Here is a 16,364-nt window from a genome sequence, read left to right as displayed (position 1 = left end):
AACGGAATCTGGCGCCCTGACCGGGACTAGAACCCGGTGTGCCGGCACCGCAAGGCGGAGGATTAGCCTAGTGAGCCATGGCGCCGGCTCCTGACCAATCTTATTTCATATATATTCCCACCTGCTTTTCCCCAGGCCTAAATTTAATAGATAAAGATTCTCTTTTACCGTTGGTTCACCCTTCAATGGCCGCCGCGGCCGGCGCACTGCGCTGATCCGATGGCAGGAGCCAGGAGCCAGGTGCTTTTCCTGGTCTCCCATGGGGTGCAGGGCCCAAGCACCTGGGCCATCCTCCACTGCACTCCCTGGCCACAGCAGAGGGCTGGCCTGGAAGAGGGGCAACCGGGACAGAATCCGGCGCCCCGACCGGGACTAGAACCCAGTGTGCCGGCGCTGCAAGGCGGAGGATTAGCCTAGTGAGCCGCGGCGCCGGCAAGATTCTCTTTTAAAAATAAGGACATCATCATTATGAAACCTTTACAAGTTAATTTCTCTCTATCTCTCTCTCTCTCTCTCTTTTTTTTTTTTTTTTTTTTTTGTTAAAGATTTATTTATTTGAAAGGCAGAGTTACAGAGAGGCAGAGGCAGAGAGAAAGGTCTTTCATCCACTGGTTCATTCCCTAAATGGCCATAACGGCTGGAGCTGGGCCAATATGAAGCCAGGAGCCAGGAGCTTCCTCCAGGTCTCCCACGTGGGTGCAGCGGCCCAAGCACTTGGGCTATCTTCTGCTGTTTTCCCAGGCCATAGCAGAGAGCTGGATCGGAAGTGGAGTAGCCGGGTCTTGAACCAGATATGTGGTGGCTTTACCTGCTATGCCACTGTGCTGGCCCCAAATTAATAATTTCTTCTATCAACTATGCAGTCAGTGTTCATGTTTACCTGACTCTCTTGAGGGTTTTCTGATTGTTTAATGAGAATCCAGATGAGGCTCACACACCGTATTTGGTTATCTCTTTTGGTCCCTGCCTTCCATTTTTTTCTACTTTGCAATTATTTGTGGAGGAAGCTGGGTTGTCAAGAAGAGTTGTCCACAGGTTGGATTTAGCTGAGTGCATCCATGTGGTGTTCTCTGGCCTGTTCCTCTCTCCCCTTTATTTCCTGAAAACAGATAATTACATGTAGAGGTTGATTCAGCTTTGGGTTTGAGTTCTGTGTGGGATTGTGACTTCCAGGAGGCATGTAATGGCCAGCTGTCTCTCTGTAATTTGGAGTCAGCCAGCTCATGGAAGGTTCTCTCTCTGTCTCTATGTGTGTGTGTGTGTGTCTCACTCTGCCTTTCATATAAATAAATCTTTAAAAAATTTTATGTATTTCCATCATGTATCACTGGTATTGGTTTTGGGATGCTCACATTGTCCTGTCTTTGGCCAGAGAGCGCCCCTCAGATTGGCTTTGAGCATTTTTGGTTCTCCTCCCTTTGATAACTTCCTCGCTTTCTACTCCGTGAGCACATGTCCCATGTTCACCTTGCCTGAGCTGTGACATAGGGAGGAGAAAGAGACCCGGGCTAGTAGGACTTTTAGGAGCATGGACTCCATCAGGGTGAGACATAGGTCTCCTCTCTGTGTTTCTCTGAAGGAGCCTGCTGGGAGCAGGGCTAGGCACAGACTGGGGTTCTAGATATGAAGGGAGGCAGGCACAGACAAGAGTGGGGTCTGGAAGCTGGGCACGGTACCTCTGTCTATAAATGCCAGGCCTTCTTCCCTACAGGGACTAGTACAAGCAAAGCTCAACACCTCAGCCCTGACCCCAGCCTTCCTGGTAGACTCTTTGTCTCCATTCTTCTCCTCAACACTTCCCTAGGTCAGAGCCACCCAGTCTTGGACGTGGGACCACATCGGCGACTGCAGTGGACATGGCTGGGCCGGGCTGAGCTGCAGTTTGGGGACCAGACCCTGCACGTGTCCACTGTGCAGATGTGGCTGCTGCTGAATTTCAATCACGTGGAGGTGCCTCAGCTTCTTAGCCTCCGTCTGCTTCCACCCGCCTGTCATTGCTCTGCTCCGTCCTTTCCTTTCCCTTGACTCCTGACGAGCCCCAGGTCTCCTCACCAGGAGGTGTCAGTAGAGACCTTGCTGAGGAACTCTGACCTCTCCCCGGAGCTGCTGCTCCAGGCGCTTCTGCCCCTCACCTCTGAGGATGGCCCTTTGATCTTGCATGAAGGTCAGGATTTTCCACAGCGAGGTAGGTCAGTGGGGGCTGGGGTGAGCCTCTGCTAGGGTGGAGGGACTTCCTGGGGGTAGTGTCGCAGACAATGGGAATGGGTCCTCTTAGTCCCCATGCATCTGTTCCTCCCCCTCCTCGGGTACCTGACTGGGAGTGGGTTCCAGGTGTACTGCAGCTTCGTGAGCCCAGGTCCCGGTCCAGTGGGGAGGCCCTGTGGCTGATACCTCCTCAGACGTACCTGAATGTAGAGAAGGACGAGGGTCGAACCCTGGAACAGAAGAGGAACCTGTTGAGCTGTCTTCTTGTCCGTATCCTCAAAGCCCATGGGGAAAAAGGACTCCACATTGATCAGCTGGTTTGTCTGGTAGGCGGTCGGGCAGGGAGAGGAGCCATGAAATTGGGGGAAGAACAGAGAGAGCTACGCTTGACATTGGGGGTTGAGGCTGGATATCATCCTCAGTGGGAGACCTCTGTTGGATGACACTGGGATTCTATTCCTCCCAGGGTCGTTAGAGGTTGAGAGGCAAGACATGGGTGTTTGCCATGTGCCAGGCCCTATTCTGGGGGCCCGATTGCCTGATTAAATCATTTAATCCTCACAACAATCCTGAGATAAGTATTATTGTATTTGACTGATGTGGAAAGTGAGGCCTGAGAAAGTAACGTGTCTACCACAGTCACACAGCTATGAAGTGGCAGAGCTGGGTCCTGTACCCAGGCGAGCTGTCCCCCTTGGTAAGGTGGCCTGCTGTTTCTCTCCTCCCGTCCAGGTACTGGAGGCCTGGAAGAAGGGTCCAAATCCCCCTGGAAGCCTGGGCCGGGCTGTTGCTGGGGGTGTGGCCTGTAGCAGTACGGATGTCCTTTCTTGCATCCTGCACCTCCTGGGCCAGGGTTACGTGGAACGACGTGATGACCGTCCTCAGATCCTGATGTATGCGAGCCCAGAGCCCACAGGACCCTGCCGAGGTCAGGCAGACGTCCCCTTCTGTGGCAGCCAGAGCACTGAGACCTCCAAGCCTAGGTAGCCACCCCCACCTGCCACTTGCAGTGGGATTTTTATAGTGCCAAAGCCAGATTTGCCTGTAGAAGAGAACCCACTCTCTTTGTCTAGTCACATCCTCCCTAACCCTGTTGTCTCCCTGACTTTCTCTCCCAGCACTACTACCCCCTTCTTTGCCAATCGGAAGGCTTGGAGCCCTGACCCTCCCAGAGCAAGGGAGTAGATATCCAGCCTGCACGATCACATGGCCTGGTCCTGCCAAGGCTGCCACAGGCAGGACTCGAAATCCAATACATCTGTAGCAGGCTCATTTTTAAGTTGGTTATTTTGTATGGCCCATGAATGATGTAATAAATATCCAAATGACCCTTGGCAGAAAAAGGTTCCACACCCCTATGAGCCCGGTCTTAAGCAAGAGACCCAGATACTTAGACTCCTTTAGAGATGTCTCATTCTCAGCAGCTGCAAAGCACTCTGCAAATACATGCTGAGTGCTGCCTGTGCTCTCTGCTCGGTGACATGCAGACTTCCCCGAAGCTGGCTCCACCAGCACAGGAATTTGCCATAGGCTTTCCCCTGGGCAGCACCCCTAAAGCCTTCACCATGGTCGTGGCCGCTTCACCAGTGCAGCTGGGGCACTGCTTTTCCTGCGTGCTGTTTGCAGTGCGTGTAAACCAAGTTCTCTAGAGCAGCCTTTCTCCAACCTGAACATGCACGCGCATCGGCTGGGGATCGTGGTGGAGTGCAGGTCCTGACTCAGCAGGGCTCGCTGGGAAACCTGTGCCACAGAGCTACAGGCTACACTTGGAGTAGTAAGGCAATTGGTAAATGGTTGTTAGTTCGGTGCTGCTCATGTTTTTGGTGGAACTACAGTGAGATGTCCCTTCCAGGATAGCTCCCCTAGTGTCCTGATCCCTGTCCGCTAGAAGCCCCCAGTTATTGCAACAGCCAGCCTCACCTTCATGTTTACAAATGTTTCTGTGGTGTTTACCCTCAGGCTGGTAAGGCAGCTGTGAGCAACCAGTGAGGGGCAGGGGCGGGGGGCAAGTGGGATTCATTTAGTGGTTTCAGCAGGGCAAGGTGGTAACTGCTGTCTTTTCTCTTCCCCCAAGCCCCGAAGCTGTGGCTGCTCTGGCATCTCTGCAGCTGCCCACAGGCCGTACCATGAGCCCCCAGGAGGTAGAAGGGTTGATGGAGCAGATGGTGCGGCAGGTGCAGGAGACGCTGAACTTAGAGCCAGATGTGGCACAGCACCTGCTGGCTCATTCCCACTGGGGCGCCGAACAGCTGCTGCAGAGCTACAGTGATGACCCTGAGCCGCTGCTGCTGGCGGCGGGGCTCTGTATACCCCAGGCCCAAGCTGCCTCTACGCGTCCTGACCACTGCCCTGTCTGCGTGAGCCCCCTGGAGCCTGAGGACGACTTGCCCTCTCTCTGCTGCATGCATTACTGCTGTAAGGTGAGGCCCCCCCAGCTCCCCTCCTGCTGCAGGCTCTCCACCCTAATGCAGTCCCTTGGGAACTTAGGTTCTCACAGAGCACTGCCACTCCTAGCCTGGGAAATGTCAGACAAGTCACAGTGCCTCTTGAAGTAGTCTTGTCATCTGTTAGTGGTACCACCTGCCTTGGCACTTCGATGGGTGAATGCTAGGGTCCAGTGAAATACATCAGTGGTTGTCAGACTCTGCTGCAGGTTCTTGTCACTGGGAGCTTTCAAACCCTGCTGGGGGCCAGCACTGTGGGGAAGTGGGTTAAGTCGGTCGCCACTTGCAGCACTAGCATCCCATGTCAGAATGCTGGTTGGAGTCCTGGCTGCTCCACTTCCAATCCAACTCCCTGCTGATGTACCTGGCAAGGCAGCAGAGGATGGCCCAAGTGCTTGGGTCTTTGTCCCCATAGGGGAGACCCAGATGGAGTTCTGGGCTCCTGGCTTCAGTGTGGCCCAGTCCCAGCTGTTGTGGTCATTTGGGGAGTGAACTAGTAGATGGAAGATCTCAGTCTCCCTCTTTCTGTAAGTCTGCCTTTGACCTAAATAAATATTATTTAAAAGATTTATTTATTTATTTTTATTTAAAAGGCAGAGTTAGGCAGTGGGGGAGAGAGAGAGAGCACTTCCATCCACTGGTTCACTCCCCAAATGGCTGTAATGGCTGGATCTGGGCTAATCAGAAGCCAGGAACCAGGAGCTTCCTCCGGGTCTCCCACATGGGTTCAGGGGCCCAAGCACTTGGGCCATCTTCCACTGCTTTCCCAGGCTCATTCGCAGGGAGTTGAGTTGGAAGTAGAGCAGGCAGGACTAAAACCAGTGCGCATATGGGATACTGGCACTGCAGATGGTGGCTTAACCCACTACGCCACAGCACCAGCCCCTTGATATACATAAATCTTTCAGAGAAAATAATGGAGGTCCTGATAGTCAGACTGTACCCCAGACCAATTAAATCATAGTCCGCAGCTGAAACCCAGGCTTCTGGGATTTTAAAAACTCCTCAGGTGATTGCAAAATCAACAAAATATGATATATGTCTAAAATTATGTTAAGGCACTTTGTAAATGAGAAAGTCGTATTAAACTCCTGACCTTTTCAGCATCCGAGAACACTTTCACTGCTTTTATCCTAGACTCTCATTTAATACAAAAATAGAAAGAAATGACATAGGCCAGGAGATATGGAAGGCAGAGGGAATTGTAGGAAGCTGGGCTTGTGGCCATGAAGTAGACCCAGAAGTTGTAGATGAGGGATGAGTTGTCTTCAGAGGTAGGGAGAGGGGCTGGGATGCAGAGAGGCCACACTACAGAGTCTGCCATTCCAGCCTCTCAGCTTTTTAGGACTGGTGCCCCAACCCATCACCAGCTTAACCGGAGGTGCACCCGCGGTGTCGTGGTTCTAGCTGCCTCTCCCCACAGCACCTTCCCAGCGGTGGGCGTCTGAGGCACGTGAACCTGCCTGTGTGTGTGTGTGTGTGCGTGCGTGTGTGAAATCCTGTTCTCACCTTTGGCTCTGCTTCTAGTTACTCCCACTTAACTGCCATGCTCCTTTCTTCCAAGGTTCTTAATTATTTCCTTTACACTTTGACTTTTCATTCAACTAATATTTGTCATGGACCTGCTATGAGCACTGTACTGGATGCTATTTGAGGGACTGAAAAAATCCAAGCACGGAATGACCTGGGAGCCACTAATAGTGGCAGCTGATATTTCCAGGGGGCTCACTGTGGAATGGGCATTGTGGCGTCTACGTGCATTATTTTCCTAATTCTCCTAATAGTGCTGTGAGCTCAGTGTTTTTATCATCCCCATTTTACAGATGACAGATAGAGAAACTTGCAGGGGAAGTAGTTTGCTCAAGGTCAGGATTTGGATTTTGGCAGCCTCACCTCACCTCAGCCCCACCCCATATGCTTTGACGACAAGGGCAGGGAAGAAGACACGATTGGGTGACATCATAGGAAGTAGCTCAGGTTGGAAGAGGGGATGATGGGCTTGTCCCTTCCATTGGGGAGGTCAGGGAAGGCCTGTCTGGGGAGGTGGCTAGGGGAGAGGGGTGCAGAGGAGTCGAGTTTGGTGCCTAACGCTAGTGCCGGGAAGGGAGTAGGTACAGGAGGTGAAAGGGGCCAGGTTGGTTGAATTTCTTTTTAAAGATTTATTTATTTTTATTTGAAAGGCAGAGTTACAGAGAAAGGTCTTCCATCTGCTGCTTCACTCCCCAGATGGCTGCAATGGCTGGAGCTGCACCGATCTGAAGCCAGGAGCCAGGAGCTTCTTCCAGGTTTCCCATGTGGGCACAGGGGCCCAAGGACTTGGGTCATCTTTCACTGCTTTCCCAGGCCATAATAGAGAGCTGGATTGGAAGTGAAGCAGCTGGGACTGGAATCGGTGCCCTTGTGGGATGCCGGCACTGCAGGCGGTGGCTTTACCCACTATGCACAGCACCGTGGATTTTACTTTATTAGAAGCCATGGTGAGTTTTAAGCAGGGGAATGATAGGGTCTCATTTACATTTTTTGAAAAAGATGACTTTGGCTGTTGTGTGTAGAAAAAGTTTGGGGGGAACAAGAATAGAAGCAGACTGTGGTATGAACTAGGGCAGTGGTGACAAGGGAGGTGAAGATACACTCAGAGGTAGAGCTAACAGGGCCTGCCCTGTGGCATAGCACGTTAAAGCCCTGGCCTGCAGCGCCGGGATCCCATCTGGGCACCAATTTGAGTCTCAGCTGCTCCACTTCCGATCCGGCTCCCTGCTAACGTGCCTAGAAAAGCAGCAGAGGATGTCTCAAGTCTTTGGGCCCCTGCACCTGTGTGGGAGACCGGAAGAAGCTCCAGGTTCCTGGCTTCAGATTGGCTCAGCTCTGGTCGTTGCGGCCAATTGGGGAGTGAACCAGTAGATGGAAGACCTTTCTCTCTCTCTCTCTCTCTCTCTCTCTGTAACTCTACTTTTCAAATGAATAAAATAAATCTTTAAAAAAATATGAAATTTAAAAATTGAAAAAAAAAAAAAAAAGAGGCAGAGCTGACAAGTTGTGGTGGGTTAGCTGTGGGGGCTCCAGACCAGAAAGCTGAGGATGAGTCCTGTGTTTTTGACCTGAGCTGCTGGGGGGATGGAATGTGTCCTTTTTCACAGAGTTGGAAATACTGAGACTACTGGATCGGCAGTGGAGAGCCAAGTGGAGTTTAAGCTGCTTGTTGGACACCTGTATGGGACTCACAGGGAGGCAGTGGTTTTTTGAATTTGGGATGAGGTGGAGAGGCCTGGCTGGCATCACTTAGGGAAAGAGAAGCAGGCGCAGGCACTGATTCTGGGACACCTCACCCTGTAAAGACGTAGACAGGGAGGCTGAAAATGTGAACGAGGGAAACAAGCTCCTTGCACAAGTCACAGCCAAAGAGGAGCCTGTGAATAAGTCACAGATGGGGCCACAGGCAGCAGTGCAGAGCTGGGCTGTCCGGGCTGGGGGCATTTGGAGAAGTATGAGTCTACAGAGGGCAGGCGGCAGCCCTGCGTTCCACCTGGCCTGGACAGGCAACAGCGGAAGCCAGGAGCAGCCACCAGCAGCAGGAGGGGCTCCTAGGGGAGGGGGGTAGCTGAGTTACCTGGATTCCGTCCGTCAGCGCCGTGAGGGCCTCTGCAGCACCTGGATTTTGCATTCACCTCCCCAGTTTGTGTTGCTCTCGGCTGGCTTGGGTACTTTCCCAAAGCATCTGTCTGCAGCTCCTGGTCTGTGCGGCCTCCTGGGGGCATGGCCCAGCCTTTTGGAGAGCTCAGCCACGGTATTTTAGGAGGCTCAGGCTGCTGACCCGGCATACCCCAAATGGCCTGCTGGGGGAGAGATGGGAGAGGAGGGCCATTTGTCAGGACAGGCTCTTGCAGCAGCACAGGGGTAATGGCCTGATTTGGGGTGGGGCAGAGATGGGGGAGCGGCAGAGCGTTAAGAACACGTGGAGGTTTTGATGCTGGTGACACGGTGGTGAGTCTGGTTTGTGGGGAGCTGGGTCTGTGCAGATGGGAGCCTCAGGGCAGAGACGCTGGGGAAGAGCCGGCTGTGGGGAGAGGCCAGCACCACGCCCTCAGGCCTCCTTGCTCTCTGACCGCTCTGCTGCTCCCACAACTTTTGTAGAACTTGAAACCTTGTTCTTCTTGAGTCTCCCGCCATGGCCATCCCAACAGTAATTATAATTAGGCTCACACCACAGCCTACACACCCTCAAAGGCAAACCCATGGAAACTGGAAGGTTTGGAGTCAGTTCTGAGGTTGATCTAGAAGCAGGCCTGTCTCTGGCCTTCCGCATGGCCTGGGAGGAGGCAGGGAGGAGTGGGGGTGCTAGGTCAGCGACCAGGACCCCCGCTGCTGTGCTGCTCCCACGCTGTCTCCTAAACACCTCCCCCTGCCTCCCACCCAGTCCTGCTGGAGTGAGTATCTGACGACTCGGATCGAGCAGAACCTCGTGCTGAATTGCACCTGCCCCATTGCTGACTGCCCTGCCCAGCCCACTGGAGCCTTCATTCGTGCCATTGTCTCCACGCCGGAAGTCATCTCCAAGGTATCCCCTCTCATCTGAGAGGCTCCAATGCAGAGGCAAGGGGACAGGCCTCAGGGAATGGCTGAGCTGCAGGGGCTGGGGTCTGGAGGTGTGTCATCTCGGGGGTGGCAGCCTCACCTCGTGGTACTTCTGGCCCCACAGTACGAGAAGGCACTCCTGCGTGGCTACGTGGAGAGCTGCTCCAACTTGACCTGGTGCACCAACCCCCAGGGCTGTGACCGCATCCTGTGCCGCCAGGGCCTGGGCTGTGGGACCACCTGCTCCAAGTGCGGCTGGGCCTCCTGCTTCAACTGTAGCTTCCCTGAGGTGGGCGCCCCTAGACCCTACCCTGAGCAAGAGTCATACTCCTTCCCTGCTCCGTGCTGCTGCTGTCCCACCCCTGCCCCTCGCTGTTCCCCTTCCTCCCTCCAGATGTGACCTGTGTATCTGCTCGCTCCCTCTCTACCTGTACCCCAGCAGTGCCGCCCTCAGAAGGGCTCGGCCGTGTCCTCACCACCCCCTCCCGCTCTAGGCACACTATCCTGCCAGCTGTGGCCACATGTCTCAGTGGGTCGACGATGGCGGCTACTATGATGGCATGAGCACAGAGGCCCAGAGCAAGCACCTGGCGAAGCTCATCTCCAAGCGCTGTCCCAGCTGCCAGGCTCCCATCGAGAAGAATGAAGGGTGCCTGCAGTAAGAAGGGGGGGCTGCATGGGCGGGGGTGGGAGGCCTGGCAGGGAGCAGGGGCAGAGGGGTTGTCACAAGCTCAGCAAAGGAGGCACTTCCCACCCCTCACCTGGCCCGCACCACAGTGACTGAGGAAGGATTCAAAACTCAGCAGGGCTTGGAAAAGACAGCAGGCTGTGGAGCAGGGGCAGAGGCCCAAGGCCCAGGGCCCCGGGCCCCGTCGGTAGTGGTGCCCCTCCTGACCGGCCAGCTTCCTCCACAGCATGACCTGTGCCAAATGCAACCATGGATTCTGCTGGCGTTGCCTCAAGGCCTGGAAGCCAACTCACAAAGACTATTACAACTGCTCTGCCATGGTAAGGGGCTGCACTCCGGAGGAGAGAGGGCTCGTTCCAGGGTTGCAGAACAGCAGTTGGGGCCAAGGTTCAGTGGAGGGGGAGGCCAGGGCCACGTGGACCTGCCAGGTGCTGGGAATTCCGTACTGAGAGCTCTGCCTGCAGGTGCCTTCCACTCCCACAGAGGTCGCCACAGAAAGGCTGGGGGTGGCACCCGGGCAGTGTGGGGCAGAACAAGGAGTCTAGCGTCAGAGCCTGGTTTGCTTGTGAATAGCTTCGGGCTGATCAGTTCACTTCTTTGAGCCCCAACATCCTCACCTGTAAAGGGGTTCATAATACGACACTTAGGAGTTTTAAGTGAAAACAGTCTGAGTGACATGTGGGAAGGCCTCCATGAGCGGTGGCTGATCTGAGTAACTCCCTGCTGGCCAATGAAGCACTCAGTCACCCTGTCCACCTGGCCTTCCCAGGTGAGCAAAGCAGCCCGTCAGGAGAAGCGGTTTCAGGACTACAACGAGCGGTGCACTTTCCATCACCAGGCCCGGGTGAGCAGGGAGGAAGTGGCTGGTGCGCGGGGGAGGGGCCGGCACGGCGCTGGCACTGAACGCCTTCCTCTGCACAGGAGTTTGCAGTGAACCTGCGGAACCAGGTGTCTGCCATCCACGAGGTGCCCCCGCCCAGATCCTTCACCTTCCTCCACGATGCCTGCCGGGGGCTTGAGCAGGCACGAAAGGTGGTTGTAGGGGCTGGGGGGGAGCATTAGTTAGGGAGGTGCCAAGGGGGTCTGGGGGGCTTGGCTGCTTTCCTCCAGCTGGCCTGGTTGGAGGAGATGGGGAGGAGGCAGGGAGAGCTGACTGGGGCTCCCCTAGGTGCTGGCCTACGCCTGCGTGTACAGTTTCTACAGCCAGGACACGGAGTACATGGACGTGGTGGAGCAGCAGACTGAGAACCTGGAGCTGCACACCAACGCCCTGCAGATCCTCCTGGGTGAGCGGGTCCCCACCCAGGCATCCTCGCTGTGCCGCCTCTTCCCATGGTGCCAAGCGGCCCACCCCAGCCCGCACCCCCCCCCACCTGCTGCATAGCCTTCTCACCCCCAGCCATTGACGCTCAGGTCTATAGTTGATGTGGTAAAGGGCTGGGGCACACGTGCTCACCCCACGTGTCGTGGGGTCCTGCTCCACGGGCGTGAGTGTCTAGAGCCCTCCTGCCACTCAGCAGGTGCCCAGTAGGTGTTTGTTGAAGGAAAGCATGGGTGAGAGTGAGAGAAGGGAGGGAGCCCCCTGCCTGCCCCCCTGCAGAGGAGACCCTGCTGCGGTGCCAAGACCTGGCCTCCTCCCTGCGCCTCCTGCGGGCCGAGTGCCTCAGCACGGGCATGGAGCTGCTGCGGCGCATCCAGGAGAGGCTGCTGGCCATCCTGCAGCACTCCGCCCAGGTATGCCCGCCCGCCCCCCACCTCTGCCCTGCACAGCCCTGGCCCAGGCCAGTCCGCGACTAGCAAGTGGCTGCTGGGGGACCTGGGTTCATGTCTCAGCTGGATGCTGCCAGGTCCCGGCCCTCCCTGTCCTGGGCTTTCTCACAAATAAAGGGGCTGGGGCAGGAACCCGTCAGAATCACTCAGGCTGCTTGCAGGCTGCACCTCCTGTGTGTGCACTCACAGTCCCAGGAGGGGTGAGGTTGTGGTTACTGATGGGAGGGGCCAACGGGATCGTTTCCAGCCCTGACTCACTGATGTGGGGTCCAAACTGTGACTCCTGCCTTAGGCTACTTACTACAGCAAGATGTAGACATGCTACAGGCCCCTGGGCATGGGCCGGCACGCGCACAGCCGTGTCCTTATCCCTGGACACCGCCGTGATTTAAATTATGCAAGGGGGTGGCCTGGGAGGTGAGCAGAGGGGAGAGCATTGTGAGCAGGAGCCCAGCCCTCGGGAAACAGCAGTTGAAGGAATGACAGGCACAGAGGCCTGGCTGCCCACACCTGCGACTCCTTGGCAGGATTTCCAGGTTGGCCTCCAGAGTCCATCAGGAGAGGCCCGGGAGGCTAAAGGATCCAACGTGCCCAGCAACCCGTGAGTAGGGCGCCAGGCCAGCGATGGGTGGCGGGTGATGCCAGGCTTCCCTGGGCCTGAGTGTGCTGGCTTGCCCAGGCCCCAGGGCTCCTTGGGGCTGCAGGGGGAAGAGGAGGATGAGGAGGAAGATGAGGAGGACGACGTGCCCGAGTGGCAGCAGGACGAGTTTGACGAGGAACTGGACAATGACAGCTTCTCCTATGACGAGGAGTCTGAGAACCTGGACCGAGACACTTTCTTCTTTGGTGATGAAGAAGATGATGATGAGGCCTATGACTGAGGGGGCGGGACGCAGGAAACACCTGGAGCCGCCCCAGCGTCACCAGGCTGAGGGGACAAGTTCACCCGGTCCCGGTGTCGTGGGGGAGGGAGTCCCAGTGTTGGCAGCATCTTCTTCTGTAGCTGGAATAAACTTCTCCCTACACCCTGGAGGCTGGCTGGACACCCCCGCCTCACCTCCTTCCTCTCCTTAGACTCCCAGACACTTCTCCGCACAGAAGGCCCAGAGCAGATCCCACACTGATACAGGGAAGTGAAGGTTTGTGGGGTGCAGGGCCAGGTACAGGCCCGGCCCAGCTCCAGAGGGGGCAGCAAGGAGAGCTGCAGGCCCCACACCGGCTTCCTCCTCGCTCTTTCAGTGTTCCGGGGCGGGCGGGCGGGGCGGGGCAGGGCAGGGCTGGGTAGGGCTGGGTTTGAGGGCATCAGGAGGGGTCTTCTTCCTGGGGTCTGCAGACCTCTTACGGGACTTTGCATCAGCCAGTTAAGTGGGGTGGGCCTGTCCGCCCCCCCCCCCCCCCATGCAGGTGTAAAGTTAGAATGTCAGCCCTGTTTTCAGCTGCTTGGGGCTAAGAGGAATGGGAGGAGAGCAGCGTCTGGGAGCAGGAGACTTTAATCAGGCGCCATTAAGTCAGGTGGCTGGGTCAGCGGCGGCAGCTGCCTGCTCGAAGTACCGGTCCAGTACGGCTTCCAGCTCTCCCTCTTCGTAGTCCCACACCTGGAACTGCGAGCCGTCGGCTGCTCCGCGGATCATGGCTGAAAGCACTGGAAGGGGAGGAGGAGCTGGAGCTGCCTTCCCTCCCCGGCCCCACTGGGGGCCCGCCGCGCACTCAGCCCTCGGAAGAAGGAGCCGAGGGCCGGGGCCCCAGAAAGCCTGAGTGGTGGGGCGGCCATCCAGGCTTCCGATGCTCACCTCGGCCTGACTGTGGGCGGAACAGGCACAGGATTCGCTTATTGAGGGCCACAGCCCGGCCCAGCTCGTAGCCTACGCCCAAGGATGGCTGTGTCACTTCTGCCACCACCACTGGGAAGAAAGATGAGACCAAGGCTCAATGTGTGGGCACCTGGGGCTTGTGGGAAAGAGGATGGGGCTGTGGTGAGGAGGGAGCCTAGGAGCCTTTCTAGGGGTCAAGGCCAGAGGAGTTGGCATGGAGGGAGCAACTCACCGTCTGCCTGCTGCAGCCAGGCCAAGTCCCGCTCGTGGATGAGCCTGTCGCCCCCAGCAGCCTCTTCCCCTGTGGCAAGGGAAAGCTGGTCAGGGGCCCGCCCCACCCCGGTTCTCCGGGCTCAGCAACCCTCCTGTGCTCTGCTCAGGGAGGGAGGAGGCTTCCGCTAAGTGACCTCCAAGGACCTGGGCAGCCCAAGATCGCGGCAAGAGCAGTGAGAAATGGTGGCCAGGAGGCACAGTCAGCCTGGCACACGGTGGGATGTGGGTGCACAGCAAGGACCAGCTCACTCCAGGGCGATTAGGAAGAGCGCGGGGCCACTTGACCAAAGGTAGGGGGGCATGCTGGGGTCAGTGCATGGGGTCGCAGCCTCCAGCTTGATGGAATGTTCTCCAGGACACTGAGGCACCCAGCTCCCTGCATCAGAGCAGAGCGACTGCAGAGCTAGTTACGAAGACAGATTTGGGGGCCTGCGCTGTGGTGTAGTGGGTTATTGCCCTGGCCGAAGCGCCGGCATCCCATATGGGCACTTCTGATCCAGCTCTCTGCTATGGCCTGGGAAAGCAGTAGAAGATGCCCCAAGTCCTTGGGCCCCTGCACCCACATGGAAGACCCGGAAGAAGCTCCTGGCTCCTGGCTTCAGATCAGCTCAACTCCTGCCATTGCGGCCAATTGGGGAGTGAACCAGTGGATGGAAGACCTCTCTCTCTGTAACTCTGACTTTCAAATAAATAAATAAATCTTAAAAAAATAGATTTGAAGGCCTTAATCCAGATTATCAGAATCTGCATTTTAAACAAGTTTCCTCAGATGATATATTTCTTTTTAAAGGCAGAGAGAGAGCTTTGATCTACTGGTTCATTCCTCAAATGGCTGAAATGGGCCAGCGCCATGGCTCAGCAGGTTAAGCCACTGCCTGCAGTGCTGGCATCCCATAAGAGTGCTGGTTTGCATCCCAGCTTCTCCACTTCCAATCCAGCATTCCTGCTAATGTGCCTGGGAAGGTAGCAGAGGATGGCCCAAGTGCTCGGGTCCCTACACCCACAGAGACCTGGATGAAGCTCCTGGGCCTTGGCCTGCCCAGCCTTGGCTGTTGCTGCCATTTGGGGATTGAACCAGTGGATGGAAGATCTCTCCCCCCACCCCTGTAATCTATTGAAAAATAAGAAAACAAACCATAACTGAAACAGCCAGGAGCCAGAGCTCCATTTAGGTCTCCCACGTGGGTGGCAGGGGCCCAAGTACTTGGGCCATCTGCTGCTGCTGTCCCAGGCCATTAGCAGGGAGCTGGATGGGAAGTGGAGCAGTTGGACTCAATCCAAAACTCACAGGATATGCCACTGTTGTGGGCGGTAGCCTAGCCCCCTGTGCCACAACCCAAGCCCCTCAAATGGCACCTGAGTTGCGCACACTCAGTTCCAACCTGACAGGCAGGGGTGCATCTACTGCAAACTAGAGACCCTTAGGCTTCAAAGTTCTGCCCCTCCCCGACCCCCCTGGGCAATTCTGTGGTTTTTGTCTTTTTAACAAAGTCACCCAGAATTGCATTAGGTCCCACAAATCGTGCACACACTCTTGGTAGGGCAACACAGGAACCACTTAAGGTTTTCTGAGAGGAGGTACAAGAGTCCTAGGCACAACTGTCACAACAGAAGGGTCGGGGAGAGACCAACGAATCCAAGCCAAACTTTACAGAGACGCAGCAGCCGGGAGCAGAATACAGGAGCCGCCTGAGCAGAGCTCGTGAGAGTGCTGGTGGCCAGAAGCGGGCTGCCAGGTCAGAGAAGGCTGACGTCTTCACAGAAAGGCTCAGCTCCGCGCGGGGTGACGTGGGAACCGAGCGCCAGGTAGACGCTGCCCGCGCCTCCGTCCTTCTGCTCCTCCCCGCTGACGCCCCGGCAGGGGCTGCAGAGTTCGCTAAGATGGCAGCGAGGGAGGGCCTGAAGAGCTGAATGCTGAGTTTGGGCAGGGGCGCTGGAGAGAGCACCCGGGCAGGAGGGCGGGCTCCGGGCCGTGGGCGTGCACCGGTCCCAGGGAGAACCGGAACCGAACCCGACCCGACCCTCCCCGCCGCCCGCGCCCCGCGGCCTCACCGCGCGCGCCCAGTTCGGCGGCCGCCACGTGCTCGGTGAGCACCACCCCGAAGCGCCGCAGCCGCGACACGATCCGCCCGTACAGCGCGCGGTCGTCGCGCCCGCCGCGGATGCTCCCGCAGAAGTACAGGGCTCGGCGCCCCGGCTCGCCCGGCCCCACGGGTTCCCCGCGCTCCCGCGTCCCGGCCGCCGCCATCGCCGCCGCCGCCGCCAGCCTCCGCGCGCCAGGGGGCGCCAGCCGCGGCCACGTGACCCGGCCCGGCTCGGGAGCGCCCCTCCCCGGGAAACGGGGACGGCGAGCTGGGGGAGGCCAGGCGGGAACCGACCCCTCCCAGACCTGGCTCGCGGGTGACTCGCCCAGGCGGGACTCGGGGTCTGCCCCCGCCCCCCTTAGGTGAGGACCAAAACCCTGGACCTACTCTGGCCGCTTGCACTTCTCTTGCACCCCGTATCTGCTCCGTCGCTTCGCCTTTCTAGATTATTTCCCTAATCGCACGCGCACTGCCAGGATCCTGGGCCAAGCCTCCCGCCGGGCAGTCCGAGGGAGCC

General features: G+C 57.0%; 2 protein-coding genes across 15 annotated transcripts in view; one reads left to right on the top strand and one right to left on the bottom strand.

Annotated features, from left to right (window-relative positions):
- CUL9 (cullin 9) overlaps window positions 1-12,709 on the top strand; it is a 40,545-nt gene extending 27,836 nt beyond the window's left edge. For 5 of the 14 annotated variants that reach the window (XR_016234595.1, XM_017345139.4, XM_051854721.3 and 2 more), the window contains 15 exons: window positions 1,805-1,950; window positions 2,056-2,185; window positions 2,332-2,531; window positions 2,938-3,188; window positions 4,280-4,625; window positions 9,064-9,204; window positions 9,346-9,510; window positions 9,716-9,879; window positions 10,136-10,229; window positions 10,679-10,753; window positions 10,831-10,941; window positions 11,078-11,195; window positions 11,510-11,643; window positions 12,207-12,280; window positions 12,359-12,709. Coding sequence is in view for 7 of the 14 variants with exons in the window: in XM_017345139.4 (XP_017200628.3) it covers window positions 1,805-1,950; window positions 2,056-2,185; window positions 2,332-2,531; window positions 2,938-3,188; window positions 4,280-4,625; window positions 9,064-9,204; window positions 9,346-9,510; window positions 9,716-9,879; window positions 10,136-10,229; window positions 10,679-10,753; window positions 10,831-10,941; window positions 11,078-11,195; window positions 11,510-11,643; window positions 12,207-12,280; window positions 12,359-12,560 (2,351 nt within the window). In the remaining 7 variants the exon portion in view is untranslated. Of the gene's footprint in view, window positions 1-1,804; window positions 1,951-2,055; window positions 2,190-2,331; window positions 2,532-2,937; window positions 3,189-4,279; window positions 4,626-6,875; window positions 7,017-9,063; window positions 9,205-9,345; window positions 9,511-9,715; window positions 9,880-10,135; window positions 10,230-10,678; window positions 10,754-10,830; window positions 10,942-11,077; window positions 11,196-11,426; window positions 11,644-12,206; window positions 12,281-12,358 lie in introns of those variants that run through there. The other 9 variants (XR_016234594.1, XR_016234591.1, XR_016234589.1 and 6 more) reach the window with 8 other exon arrangements.
- A 442-nt stretch (window positions 12,710-13,151) lies between these two features.
- DNPH1 (2'-deoxynucleoside 5'-phosphate N-hydrolase 1) lies at window positions 13,152-16,056 on the bottom strand. The gene is made up of 4 exons (XM_002714688.6): window positions 15,816-16,056; window positions 13,723-13,791; window positions 13,470-13,580; window positions 13,152-13,321 (listed from the first exon to the last, which is right to left on the bottom strand). Exons 1-4 carry the CDS (start codon window positions 16,009-16,011, stop codon window positions 13,188-13,190), a joined length of 510 nt encoding a protein of 169 aa, XP_002714734.1. The 5' UTR covers window positions 16,012-16,056; the 3' UTR covers window positions 13,152-13,187.
- Between the last annotated feature and the right edge of the window lie 308 nt (window positions 16,057-16,364).

The sequence above is a fragment of the Oryctolagus cuniculus genome, chromosome 5 (assembly GCF_051225735.1).
Source record: "Oryctolagus cuniculus isolate XC-2025 breed Fujian yellow rabbit chromosome 5, ASM5122573v1, whole genome shotgun sequence".
Classification (NCBI taxonomy): Eukaryota; Metazoa; Chordata; class Mammalia; order Lagomorpha; family Leporidae; genus Oryctolagus; species Oryctolagus cuniculus.
Note: the sequence above shows the minus strand (reverse complement) of the source record. Positions and strands in the feature narration are given on the sequence as shown.